Source organism: Chiloscyllium punctatum, chromosome 22, assembly GCF_047496795.1.
Source record: "Chiloscyllium punctatum isolate Juve2018m chromosome 22, sChiPun1.3, whole genome shotgun sequence".
NCBI lineage: Eukaryota > Metazoa > Chordata > Chondrichthyes > Orectolobiformes > Hemiscylliidae > Chiloscyllium > Chiloscyllium punctatum.
The window spans coordinates 54,777,852-54,792,450 of record NC_092760.1 but is presented as its reverse complement, the minus strand read 5'-3'; the positions used below and the strand labels follow the sequence as shown (position 1 = coordinate 54,792,450).

At 39.9% G+C, this 14,599-nt stretch overlaps 1 protein-coding gene across 1 annotated transcript in view; it reads left to right on the top strand.

Moving 5' to 3' along the window:
* Nucleotides 1–14,599, top strand: part of copb1 (COPI coat complex subunit beta 1) — a 48,585-nt gene that overhangs the window by 14,230 nt on the left and 19,756 nt on the right. Inside the window, exons 6-14 of the mRNA XM_072592352.1 lie at nucleotides 631–723; nucleotides 1,104–1,241; nucleotides 5,911–6,030; nucleotides 7,025–7,132; nucleotides 7,231–7,377; nucleotides 7,985–8,130; nucleotides 8,792–8,888; nucleotides 9,822–9,979; nucleotides 11,253–11,373. Coding sequence (XP_072448453.1) covers nucleotides 631–723; nucleotides 1,104–1,241; nucleotides 5,911–6,030; nucleotides 7,025–7,132; nucleotides 7,231–7,377; nucleotides 7,985–8,130; nucleotides 8,792–8,888; nucleotides 9,822–9,979; nucleotides 11,253–11,373 — 1,128 coding nt within the window. The remainder of the gene's footprint in view (nucleotides 1–630; nucleotides 724–1,103; nucleotides 1,242–5,910; nucleotides 6,031–7,024; nucleotides 7,133–7,230; nucleotides 7,378–7,984; nucleotides 8,131–8,791; nucleotides 8,889–9,821; nucleotides 9,980–11,252; nucleotides 11,374–14,599) is intronic.

Sequence of the window (14,599 nt, the reverse complement as noted above, 5' to 3'; positions counted from 1 at the left end):
TGCCAACCTGTCCTATTCGTCAGTTGTGTAAATTGTGATCGTTCAATATTTGATATTCTTGCATTTGTTCTGATAAGTGCAAGACAAAAAGCATTGACGAAATGTCTCGCTTCGAGTGTCACAAATCTCAAAACTATATTTATTGGGGGAAAAACAGAAATAGAAGCTTATGAAGATGTCGAAGGCACAGTCAAAACATGACTAACTCTGAAAGATTTTATTCAGTTTTTAGGGATTAGGAAGTTAATGCATAAATGGAGTTGAAATATAGAATTGAGATATATGAATGGTGGTGGATCAGGCTTGAAGGGATAGATTGTGTACTCCTGTTCTAATGTACTTAAAATTTCCAAGTATTGTTGGAATTAATTAACCAATTCAGGATTATGAATCTTGGAAAGTTTCTTTTGCTATGAAAAGTACAGGAGTTATCAATTTAAAAGCACTCAAATAAAATTTTGCAATGTTTATGAAGGAATCGCTATCTTTTTAATCTATCAAAGTTCAGTTTTCAAAAATGAACTGTCAGTGGTTAGTATATTTGCAGGACTTAAAATCAGATCCCAGATTGAAAATTACAATTTTACAATGAGCAAGTATTTTTAACACTGTTTCTTAATGTTTCTCTAGGACCGAGCACTGGATTATCTGAGTACTTGTATTGATCAGGTTCATACTTTTGGAGACATTCTCCAGCTGGTTATCGTTGAGCTGATTTATAAGGTGAGGTGACAAAAATGCGGCTTCATTCATTGTGTGTGTGCGCATGTGTGTAATATAAGAGGATTCTGAAATGAGTAATGGACTTGGGTATAATAAAGATTTTTGATCAACTTCTCATGGAAGTTTGTAAGCATTGTAGCCTGCTTGGTGTCATCAATATTTAATCTTTTATTCGAGCCAATCTCAATCTCTAGATTGATATTATCCTTAATGAGCAATATTTGTCTCTGTGCCCTAAAATATTGCCAAAACTCTTTTTTTAAAAAATTGTCACTGAGTAAAAAACATTTTCCCAATTCAAAATATAATAAATGAGATGAAATTAACATTTACTTCCACTTTTTTGAATTAAGTGTATATGTATGTATGTTTTGTCTTAGGTTTGCCATGCTAATCCAACAGAAAGAGCACGATTTATCCGTTGTATTTACAACTTACTCCAGTCCTCAAGCCCTGCAGTAAAATATGAAGCAGCTGGAACTTTAGTTACACTGTCAAGTGCTCCAACAGCTATCAAGGTACTGATTTTTATGGAGTGTTTACACAAAACTTATGGTAGAAAATGAAGGCCCATTTCCAAGGCTGAAATTTGGCACTTGTGAAAAGTAAAATCATTTTTGTTTTTGTGGAATTTCATTTTATTCTCATGTAGCAATTGTGTGATATTTTCAATTTACGAGAGATGTACATGCAAACAAATGCTTGTGTGAGAGAATAACCAAAACCATTCTGGAAATGCTTTTATTTCTGTCTAAATATGTCAGAGTTTCACCATAGGTTTAGCCATGGCCAGCATCTTTGCCAATGGGACAGGGACTCCGGGTTAGCATTGCTGCCTCAGTGTCGGGGACCGAGGTTCGACTCCACCTTTGGGCAACTATCTATGTGGAGTTTATATCTTCTCCCCATATCTATCTGGGTTTCGTCCAGGTGCTCTGGTTTCCTCTCACAGTTTAAAGATGTACAGGTTCGGTGGATTGGCTATGCTAAATTGCCATAGTGTTCAGGAATGTAGAGGTGAGGCAGATTAGCCATTGGTAACAGGAGGATGGATCTGGGTGGGATGCTCTTGAGAGAGACAGTTTTGACTCGATGGGTGGAATGACCAGCTTGCACATTGTAGGGCTGCTATGATTTTTGATCTTTGCTTTAAAAGCACTCATTCATGGTTTATGAACATTGTTGGGCAAGCTGTTGTTTTGTATGCATCCCAAATTGCCCTTGAGATGGTAATGATATATGGAGGAACCTCGATTATCTGAACGAGATGGGTGGGCACTATTTCGTTTGGATAATTGATCATTCAGTTCATTGATTCAATACCTCTCCTCTGGGGCTCAGAGGTTTTCTATTAAGTCTCCTCCCTGTTCAGGAGAAGAGACTGTACACACCGCACCTGAGCTGAGCTCTGCCCTGCCCCGCGCATCCAACACTGTTGGCCACCCCCAACCCCATCCAAAACCGCCCCCCTGCCCGCTCCAACACTGCCCCCTCCATTCCCAACCCCATTCGACACTGCCCCCTGCCCGCGCCCCCCAACACTGGCCAGCAGCATCAGCCTTCCCCCCCCCCATGCACCCCTGCCCCCGTCAGCCCCCCCTCCCCGGGGCCGACTGCCATCAACAGTAGGACTGCTGCTACCTTTGTGGGAATAAGCGTCCAAACAGCTTGCACACACAGACAGACACAAGGTTTTGACAAGTTCTACCTGTGCCCTGTACAGGACAATGTTAGAGAGAATATTTGGGTAAGAGAGGTTTAGGATTCATCACTATGTAGAACTCCAGGGAAAGTGTTGGGGGAGAGAGATCGGGCGGGAGGTCAGTCATTTGGGGACAGTGCCTGGGCTCCCATCGATGTCCAGGACTGTTCTCTGCAGCACTTCAGTGAATCCATTGTAAACAAAAGATGCGATCAGCTCTTTGTACTGTTTCTATCAGGACCTTGAGATCTCCTTCGAATAATCTGATATTTGGATAATTGATATTCGGATAATAGAGGTTCCTCTGTATTTTTTTTTGTACTGCTGCAGCCATTGGGGTGTGGTACACCCTCAGTGCTGTTAGAAAATTGCACTTGCTGTACCTGGGAGCATACGTGGTTGTCACAAAATCATTGAAGTAAAGAATAATAAAAATCGAACAATCCTTATAAACGAGAAAACAATGAACAAGTACATAGATGAAGAGAAAAATATTCAAGTAGAATTTCAGATGTTATTTTTAAAGTTGTCTTTATATTGCACATGCATATGCCCAATTTAAAAAAAAAGGTGACCATGCACAGTCGAAATTTATCCTTAATGGTTGGTGTCAGCAAATCATCTGTTAGAAAGAGGTTTTGATTGAATGATACTGGAGGAACAGCAATGTAGTTCCAAGTCTGGATGATAAGTGGTTTGGAAGGGAACGTGATGGTGTTCCCACACATTGGCTGCCCTTTTCCACCTACATGATAAATAATGCAAGTTCAGCAGGTGGTGTTGAAGGAAAGTGGGTGAGTTCTGGCAATGCATCTCGTAAATGATACACACTGTTGTAACTGTGTGTAGGTGTTGAAGATGGTGGATGAGGTACCAAATAAGTGAGTTGCTTTGTCTTAGATGGTGTTGAAACTGCATCTATCCAGGCAAGTGGAAACTATTCCACCATGCTCCTGACCTGTGTCTTCTGGCTGGTCAACAGGCATTGGGAAGATGGGAGGATTCCTAGCCTCTGTTCTGTTCTTATTAATACAGTATTTATGTGGCTGGTCCAGTTTAATTGTTGGCCAGTGGTAACCCCATGGTGTTGGTAATAGAGTCATAGAGATGTACAACACAGAAACAGACCCTTCGGTCCAACCCATCCACGTTGACCAGATATCCCAACCCAATCTAGTTGTACCTGACAGCACCCGGCTCACATCCCTCCAAGCCCTTCCTTTTCATATACCCATCCAAAAGCCTTTTAAATGTTGCAATTGTACTAGACTCCACCACTTCCTCTGGCAGCTCATTCCATTCACATACCACCATCTGCGTGAAAAAGTTGCCCCTTTGGTCTCTTTTATATCTTTTGATGCATGAATTGAAACAGCAAAGGTAGTAACTGTGCAGGTTCTGTGTCTCTCTGTGTCTCTCTTATATGCTGTTGCATATACAGGGAGAAATTGCTGCTCCTAGCATGCGAGAAAATCTCCTCCAACACCTAAAATACCTCAAAGGAGCAGCTGTTACAGCCAGAAATGTTTCCTGGCTCCATCTTGGATTACCCAGAATCCTGGATTCGGTGATGGTAATACCATCGAATGTCAGAAAAAGATTTAGATTCTCTCTTAGAGAATGTCCTTTTCTGGCACTTGTGTGACACAAATGTTACACAAATGATATCACCCAAGCTGGGATGTTGTCCAGGTCACGCTCCATTTGAATATGGACTGCTTCAGTATCTCAAGAATTGTAAATGATATTGAACTTATATGGTTGTAAGTGAATATCTCCACTTCTGCTTCATGATGAAGAGAAGGCTATTGAAGCAGCTGGATTTAGAATGCTATTTTGAGGAGCCCCTGTGATGACCCGGGGCTAAGATCATTGACCAATGACCACAACCATATTCTTATGTACTCAGTATAACTACAAACACTGGAGAGGTTTCCCTTAATTCCCACTGACACGAGTTTTGTCAGGAATCTATGCTCAATAAATCCTACATTAATGACAAGGGTTGTCACTCAATTTCTCTCACCATGTCTCTAGAGTTAAACGCTTTTGTCTGTTTGAATTCCAAGGCTGTAACGAGGTTAGAAACTAAATCGCTGTGGAAAAACCCAAGTTAATTGTCAGTAAGCAGTTTATTGCCAAAGTGTAATAACTATACAGTTCTGAAACATGTGTATAAAAATGTTCACATTTCCCATGTCGGAATAAGTTCTTTGTTCTGCTGTATGTTGTTAGTGAGCAAAATTAGGACGCATGGTATTGGGGGCAAAGTACTGCCTTGGATTGAAAATTGGTTGGCTGACAGGAAGCAAAGAGTAGTGATAAACAGCTCCCTTTCGGAGGGTGACCAGTGGGGTACCGCAGGGATCAGTGCTGGCACCGCAGCTTTTTACAATATATATTAATGATATAGAAGTTGGTATTAATATTAACATTAGCAAGTTTGCTGATGATACAAAGCTGGGTGGCAGGGTGAAATGTCAGGAGGATGTTAGAAGATTACAGGGTGAGTGGACAGATGCATGGCAGATGCAGTTTAATGTGGATAAATGTATGGTTATCCAATATGGTGGCAAGAACAGGAAGGCAGATTGGAATCAATTTAGGTAAAGGGGCAGTACAAAGAGATCTGGGTGTTCTTGTACACCAGTCAATGAAGGCAAGCATGCAGGTACAGCAGGTAGTGAAGAAAGCTAATAGCATGCTGACCTTCATAACAAGAGGGATTGAGTATAGAAGCAAAGAGGTTCTTCTGCAGCTGTACAGGGCCCTGGTGAGACCGCATCTGGAATATTGTGTGCAGGTCTAGTCTCCAAATTTGAGGAAAGACCTTCTGGCTATTGAGGGAGTGCAGCGTGGGTTCACGAGGTCAATTCCTGGAATGGCGGGATTCACTGAAAGACTGAAGCGACTGGGCTTGTATACCCTTGAGTTTAGAAGACTGAGAGGGGATCTGATTGAGACGTATAAGATTATTAAAGGATTGGACGCTCTGGAGGCTGGAAACATGTTTCTGCTGATGGGTGAGTCCCGAACCAGAGGACACAGATTAAAAATAAGGGGTAGGCCGTTTAGGACAGAGATGAGGAGAAACCTCTTCACCCAGAGAGTGGTGGGTGTGTGAAATGCTCTGCCCCAGAAGGCAGTGGAGGCCCAGTCTCTGGATTCACTTAAAGAGTTGGATAGAGCTCTCAAGGATAGTGGAATCAAGGGTTATGGAGATAAGGCAGGAACAGGATACTGATTGAGGATGATCAGCCATGATCATATTGAATGGTGGTGCAGGCTTGAAGGGCAGAATGGCCTACGCCTGCACCTGTTGTCTGTTGTTTGACCTGACCACCCCTGGTCTAGGGAACCACTTTCAAAGCAATATGTGCATAAACTAATTTTTAGAAATGTGATATATGTATGTGACAGAAGAATCTCAAAATGTCATATTAAGAAATGAAAAATTAATAGATGTTTCATTTGTCTTTCTCTAGGCTGCTGCACAGTGCTATATTGATTTGATTATTAAAGAGAGCGATAACAATGTCAAGCTAATTGTTCTTGATCGCCTGATCGATCTCCGGGAGCATCCTACGCATGAGAGGGTGCTGCAGGTAATAAACCTAGGACTGGTAACTTGAAGTTGTGATGTGTTTTTTTTTAACTTCAGCATCCTGAAGATCATTTTGTTTGCAGCCACTTGATTTTCATTCTTTTTTGCTCGTGTACCATCTCTTATGCCCATTCTTTTTCTTGCACCAACTGTCTTGCTTTGCTATTTTTTCCCGAAGCATGAGGTGATGCATTTTATTTGAGCAGATTGAGTGAAATACATGTGTTCAAAAACCTTAAAAGGAGTAGAGAAGCTGAGGGTATCACTTGAAATGTTAAAATCTGAGATTTTAGATGGGTGTGCATTCAAAACCTGAAATTTTAGATGAAAAAGTTATATAAAGTATAATGTTCCAGCAAAGTTGTTTTGGTTTTGTGAAGGAAGTAGTAAACCAAACGAGCAGTACCACCCTTTGGCATCTACTTTGGGAAGGAGGCCAAGGTCATAAAGTAGAGATTTACTGGGATGATATTATGTGTCGAGGTTACAGCAGAAAAGCAACAAGGCATTTGTAATGTAGAATCCAAAACATTTGCGAAAAAAAGCATGAGAGGAATGAACAGGACAACAGATAGGAAAAATAAATAAGTAATATCCCACTTAAAGCAATTAATTTTGGAGTTGCAGTATGACATTGTTAATGGTAGAATATTCAGTTTCCCATGTGAAACTTATGTTCTTAGTTATCAAGAAGGCAGGAAAATTCCTAATAGAAAGGTTTACATAGTGTATTTTTAACATGGTTCCACCTTTTGCATTTGAATTTGACTGTCTGATTTGGGTAAAGCTGTTAGTAATTACATATGTAGGACCTGGTTCATTTTGGGTCATGGAATTAGTCCCAATCTTTTTGGAAACAAAACTTAAAGCTTACTGTCATGTGACCATAAGGTTGGTTGATGACTCCCCTTCTTTCAGAGCTGAGAGTTTTTGAAATTTAAAAATAATGCTTTTTTTTCCCCTGTATGAGTTGAGTTTAAAAATGTACCTTTCAGGATTTGGTGATGGATGTCCTCCGAGTTTTGAGCACTCCAGATTTGGAGGTACGCAAAAAGACGTTGCACTTAGCATTGGATCTTGTTTCATCACGTAACGTTGAAGAGGTATGACCACCTACTATCTCAGTAGTTTTATTTAATATGAGGTTCTCATGTCAAATTTGTGTTTGACAGCAAGCTTGCTGTTTAATATTGTCCCACAGCTTGTCATAGTTCTCAAGAAGGAAGTAATTAAAACAAATGATGTATCAGAACATGAAGACACAGACAAGTACCGGCAGCTTCTGGTCAGAACACTCCATTCGTGCAGTGTCCGTTTTCCAGACATGGCTGAAAATGTTATCCCTGTGGTAAGTGAGCATAATTCATTTATGTTCTTCCCTTCCCGCCTTTACTGCTTTGACTTATAATGAGGTATAGTTTTGAGACACATTGCATCGTCCAGTACCTAATCCAAATGAAGTACATTTCACGTGCGAGCCTCATCAGAGTTGATGAAGTATCTTGGGTGTGAAATAAGTTACACGTGAGAGTATGTGTAGGTGAACCTGATCTCATTCTCATCAGTGCTCAACAGCTGAGGAGCCAGGAGGTTGACTGATTGTGTTTTTCCTCAGCTCTCCTGAAATCCACACAAGGCTGTACTGTCACCCTGTTGAGATGTGCCAACTCAATGCAATGCCAAGTATTTCTTAAATCCTTTGGTTTTATGTCTCAGCTGTTTTAAACAGTGCTTCACAACTCAGCTAGTATGAATGAACTCTTAGTTTGATTTCATTATTGGTTCTTAAAGAGGTATGTGGCGATTTCTGACAATACAACAGTTATTCTTAAATACAGTTGAAAACAACAATGGATTTCCAGCTATGTTTGTTGTAAGACTGGACTTGAAACATGTATCACTTGTATTTTTTGATATTTACTGTTTTTAATAATACCTGTACCATGTCTCCGTAGTTGATGGAATTCCTCAGTGATAGTAATGAGGCGGCTGCTGCTGATGTTCTCGAGTTTGTGCGAGAAGCTATTCAGAGTTTTGATAAACTTCGACCAATCATCATTGAGAAAATGCTGGAGGTGTTCCATGCCATCAAATCTGTCAAGTAAGAAGGCACAATATCCCAGAAAGTACATCTTGGCTGCCAAAAAAAAAATTGGCACTCTTGTATATTTGATTTTCATCTTTTGTTAAAGTTTAGTTTTATTCTAAGGTTACAAGCTATTGATTTATGTACACTGTATTAGCAGGTTGTGAAAGTTGTGGTTGAACAGAAGTATAATCTTGGGTTTACTGCAGTCAATCAGCAAAACTGAATCTAAATACAACCTCTATAATCCCTAACTTTGTATAATTAGGGGAATAAGTTTGTCCTGGAATTTTCAGGACTGTCTCATGATTTGCCATCTATCCTGCATCCCCGGTTGAGCCTTCCGAGGAATGCAGTTTGCCATCTATCTCTGAAATTGTCTTGTCTGTTCACGTGTCAGTAGCAGGTTGCTGACATTTGGTTGTCTTGCAGGATTGCTGTTATTTTGAGTTTTGATTTAAGTTGGTCTTCTGATTGAAGGTACCAAGTTTAGTTTTAGTTCACTCATGAAATTGTCTTCAATTTATTCTATTTGTAAAATTAATACGTAGAATATTTTGCTGAAGAGAAATAGAATTCTTAAATAGAAAGCCCATGAATTTGATCAGACCTTAACTACTTCAGATTAATGTTACAGTCCTCAATGTTTTATGTATTTGTTTCTTGTTTGTCACAGGATATACCGGGGAGCTCTCTGGATTTTGGGCGAGTACTGTAGCTCCAAGGAGGATATTCAGAGTGTAATGACTGAGGTTCGTCGATCCTTGGGTGAGGTATGTCGCGAATATATGAATTTCTTTTCCTCCTCCCTTTGGTTGCTTTTCCCAATACCATAGACAAAATAGGAAATAGATTATGCACAACCTCGACTCCGCTCAAAATGCTATGCTACACTACCCTCATCGCTTTGTATCCCAGCATTTTCAAAATAAATTGCAAAACGTGCCCTCTGTAGAAGGGTTGAGAGAATCTGTCAGATGAACGTGGTTTTCCTTACCAAAACTGTGAATAATTAAGTAATATCATCTGTATGCAGCAATTCAAAAGCAAAACTAACAGCATCTACTGAAACATTTTAGGTTATGCATTGATGTTTAAGTTAGCATGTGCAGGTATGGTATCCATTATTAGTATGTTCAAATATCGAAAAGACCTAAAATCTGCAGGTCTTTTTGGAAGCAGACCTGAACACACCTGTCAACGTGCTGAGTTCGGGTTCTTTGGGGGAAAGAAAAGTTTTGTTTTTTAGTCTGTTTGGGTTAAGTGAATTTTTTTTGTTGCAAAGGATCTGAATGGACTGTGGTGATCGCAAAGACTGAAAAATTCCTTTCTTCAAAATCTAGATGGCCCTGAGATTTTAAATATAGGATTCCTGACCTGTACAGATTATTTTAAATGTTGGTTCTGTGAAAAATGCCATTCTTTCATTTCCCGCAATGGAACTGTTTTAAGAAATTCCATCAATGATAAATAAAAATGATTCTAGTGTTGCACAGAAGTGGCCCTGATGTTGAAGAAAGTAATCTGAAGAATGTCAATAAAGGATTATTTTCTCATTAACATGAAATTCATGTGGCGGCCCCAAGAACATTGAAATATCCAAAATTGCTAAATTGATTTAGTTGAACTGTCTTGCAAGACGTATATTGACACTTTCTAACCATAGATGTTGTGCTTTTTTTTTTCATTGCCTCCCATATTAATAGATTCCAATAGTTGAGTCTGAGATAAAGAAAGAAACTGGTGAGCTGAAGATTGATGGTGATGTTCAGGTGATTCCAACACAAAAACTTGTGACAGAAATGGGGACGTATGCAACACAGAGTGCCCTTAGCACAAGGCCTTCTAAAAAGGAAGAAGATAGGTAATGTTTGAATTTTTTTAATTGGTGTTTAAAAACTGGCAGTTGGCTAAATAGAGACACATACTTGTTTTGGGACTGAAACTGACAATTACCTCTCTCATTTGCATATTAAGACAAAAGCACCTTCATAAATGGACCTGTATTTTTCCTTGCCCAGCATGTGGTTAATTTCCTTTTGTGGCAATGGATAGTATCAGCATAGTTTTTCCAATACATTCATGAGTTGTGCATGTCACAAGGCGAACGTTTATTATCCATCTTGAATTGCCCTTAAGTAGGCTGCTGAACTGCCACCTTGAGCTGCTGCAGTAAATTGATAACGTAGTAACGGACCAGCTTGGTTTTGTTGTAGTTCTTGTGTATAGGATCAACCTAGACTATTTTCCATATTGCTGGGTAGGTACCAATGTTGTAACTTCATTGAAACAGCTTAGCCAGGGTCACAGCTAGTTCTGGAGCAAAGGTTTCAGTATTTTTGCCAGAATGTTGTCAGGGGCCATAGCCTTTGCATTTCCAGTGCCTTCGGTTTCTTGATATCACATGGAATGAATTAAATTGCCTGAAAACTGGCATCTGTGATTCTGGAGACTTCAGAAGGAGGCCGAGATGGAACTCTACACTTCTGACTGATGATTCAGCCCTTGTTTTTTATACTGCTGTGCTGGGCTCTCCATCTGTAAGATAAGGATGATTGTGGTATCTCCTCTTGCTGTTAGTTGTTTAATTGTTTCTCACCATTCAAAGCTTAATGTGACAACACTGCAAAGCTTGGATCTGATCCATTGATTCTGTTTATCACATGCAGCTTCTACTAGTTAGTATGCAAGAAGTCCTGTGTTCCAGCTTCACCAAGTTGACAACTAATTTTTAGGCATGCCTTCTGCTACTCCGAGCTTGACCTCTTGCATCTTTAATTGAACTAGGGTTGGTCATCCAGCTGTTAATTGTGGTGGGGTGGACAACATGTTAGGCCAGATTGAATTCAGCCACAGTTCTGCTGCTGCTGATGGCTCATAGTAGATCACGCATACCCAGTTATGAATTATTAGACCTGTTTAAAATCTATCCTATTGGCACAGTAGTAGTCCCACACAAAACAATTGGGGAGGTGCGGTAGTCAGTCTGAAAGAGTTTTATGTTGAATGATAGTAGGATTGTAAAAATCAAAGTTACAATGTATGGCTCATAAATATATTATTGAACATGTTGCAATTCTAGATTTTATCATAAAGTTACCTGAATTTTAAAAAAAGGTTTTCCTACTTTGTTAAAGACCACCCTTGCGAGGGTTCCTACTAGATGGGGACTTCTTTGTGGCTGGTGCTCTTGCAACTACGCTAACCAAAATAGCTTTGCGTTACGTGGCACTTCAACAAGACAAGAAGAAACAGAATGTAAGTCATAATTGAGATTATGTTTGAAAATATGACTTGAAAGTGAGAAAGCTACTTCTGTTGTGTTTGTATTTAAGTGAAACAGTAAACAGAAACAAGCTTAAAAATGGATTTCAGAGTTGTTGAGTGAATATTGATTCATGTCTAAGTTATTACAAAATGCATCAGTTAACTTAGGAATTTTAATGGTCTTGAGAAGTTAGAAATTAATCACATTGATTCATGTTCAAAAAATATGCAGACAGTCAAGTTGTTAATGCAGACACAGCCAGTAGCTTCATATTATAGAGTGTGGAAATTCAAAAAACGAGGTGCAGCAGACCCAGGGAAGCGTTATTCAATGGGTAAGCCAACAGCAATTTGATTTGGTCAGACAGGGAATTACACTGGTGACAACTTAAATTTAGTGGAACAGAGGATTGTTTTGAGCACTTGTGCTCAACAGGGCTTGATGCTGGGACCATTATTGTTGACTAATTTGTATTAACAATTTGAACTCTGGACTCAGAAGTACAATTTTAAGAATTTCTGAATAACATGAAATTGGATGACTGTTGGTTACTAAAGACAGAATATAGTAAATTGTGACCACATCGTAATATGGGCAAATTTATGTCAATATAGAAAAGTCTGAGCTAATGCTTTTGAGAGGAAGTTCACGGAAGCCATATCCTGTTAGGAAAATAAGAGTCTAATTGGGAGCCTGAGTACAGATACAAAAATCACCAAAAGTAAGGGTGCAAGTTAATGTCATTACATAAGCAAACCCAGCTCTAGATTTCATTTCTAGAACGATAGAATTGAAGAGCAGAGTTATTTTGAGCCTGTGTGGAATCTTGATTATCCATCACTAGAGCACTGAGTTTTTTTGATATATACCTATCCAATGATAAGTACCATTGGATATCACGTCCATATACCTATTCAATGATTATTTAAATGCCCGTAAAGTTGGTGAGTCTACTACTGTTGCAGGCAGTACGTTCCTCAACCACCTACTCTTTGACTAAAAAAAAACCTCTGGCATCTGACCTATATCTATCACCCCTCAATTTAAAGCGATGCCCCATCGTGCTAGCCATCACCATCTGAGGAAAGATGCTCTCAATGTCCACCTGATCGAACCTTCTGATGATCTTATATGCCTCAGTTAAGTCACCTCGCAACATTCTTCTCTAATGAAAACAGCCTCATGTCCCTCAATCTTTCTTAAGTCCATCCCTCCATACCAGGCAACATACTGATAAACTTCCTCTGAACCCTTTCTAAAGCTTCCACATTCTTGCTATAATGCTGTGACCAGTACTGTACGCAATACTCCCAAGTGTGGCCACACCGGAGTTTTGTACAGTTGCAGCATGACTTCATTGTTCTGAAACACTCTCTCTACCAATAAGAGAACACGCCAGATGCCGCCTTAACAACCCTATCAACCTGGATGGCAACTTTAAGGGGTCTATGTATATGGACACCGAGGTTTATCGAGGTAAAAACAATGACTGCAGATGCTGGAAACCAGATTCTGGATTAGTGGTGCTGGAGGAGCACAGCAGTTCAGGCAGCATCCAAGTAGCTTCTAAATCGATCTTTTGGGCAAAAGCCCTTCATCCAGAACCGAGGTTTATCTGCTCATTTATAATATCAAGAATCTACCATTCGCCCAGTCCTCTGCATTCCTGTTACTCCTTCCAAAGTGAATCACCTCACACCTTTCCACATTAAACTCCATGTGCCACCTCTCAGCCCAGCAGTGCAGCTTATTTATGTCCCTCTGTAACTACAACGTCCTTCTGCATTATCCATAACTGTACCAACCTTAGGTGTCACCCGCAAATTTACTCACCCCATCCTTCTATGCCCTCATCCAGGTCTTGTATAAAAATTACAAACAGCAGTGGACCCAAAACAGATCTTTGTGGTACACCACTAGTAGTTGAACTCCAGAATGAACATTTCCCGTCAGCCACCATCCTCCGTCTACTTTCAGCTTGCCAACTTCTGATCCAAACCTCTAAATCACCCTCAATCCCATCCCTCCATATTTTGTGCAACAGCCTATCGTGGGAAACCTTATCAAACGTTTTACTGAAATCCGTATTCACCACATCAATGGCTTTGCCCTCATCCACCTGTTTGGTCACCTATACAAAGAACTCAAGGTTTGTGAGGCACGACCTACCCTTCACAAAGCCATGCTGACTACCCCTAATCAATTTATTCCTTTCAAGATGATTATAATCCTATCTCTTATAACCTTTTCCAACACTTTACCCGCAACCGAAGTAAAGCTCACTGGTCTATAATTACCAGATTTGTCTCTACTCCCCTTCTTGAACAAGAGAACAGCATTTGCTATCCTCCAGTCTTCTGACACTATTCCTGTAGACAATGACAACATAAAGATCAAGACCAAAGGCTCAGTAATCTTCTCCCTGGCTTCTCAGAGAATCCTAGGATAAATCCCATCAGGCTCAAGGGATTTATCTATTTTCACACTTTCCAGAATTTCTAACACCACCTCCTTGTGAACCTCAATCCCATCTGGGCTGGTAACCTGTTTCTCAATATTCTCCTTGACAACATTGTCTCTTTCCAAATAGCACTTCCCTTATCTCCTTGGACTCCATGCATAACTTCCCACTCCTGTCCTTGATTGGCACTAATCTTACTCTAGTCATTCTTATATTCCTATTATACCTAGAAAAAGCTTCAGGGTTTTCCCTGATCCTATCCGCCAACAACTTCTCATGTCCCCTCCTCGCTCGCTCTTTAGGTCTTTCCTGGCTACCTTAAAACACTGAGCCTTCACATCTTGTCTGAGCACATTACTTTTTACTTAATTTTATATGAGCATTTCTTGTCTCCACCTTTATAAAATGACATGAAGGTATGAGCAATGTACAAAAAAAGGATATGGACAGTATCAAACTGAGGCTTTACCACTATCAGGAAGGACTGAACAGGCTGGGATTCTTTCTCCTGAAAAGCAGAGCAGAGAGATGATCTGATCGGGCCCTTTGAAATCATGACAGAGTTTTATCGGATAGAACTAGACAACAAATTTCCACTTCTGGCGAAGACCATAATAAAGGGCTATGAATCTATCGTAGTCACTTAGAAATTCAGTAGAGAATACAGGAATAAGTTATTTATTTCATAATGGGAAAAAGTAGAACAAACAAAACCAGAGACCCTGGATGCCTGATGCAATTGTGGAAGAGATGAA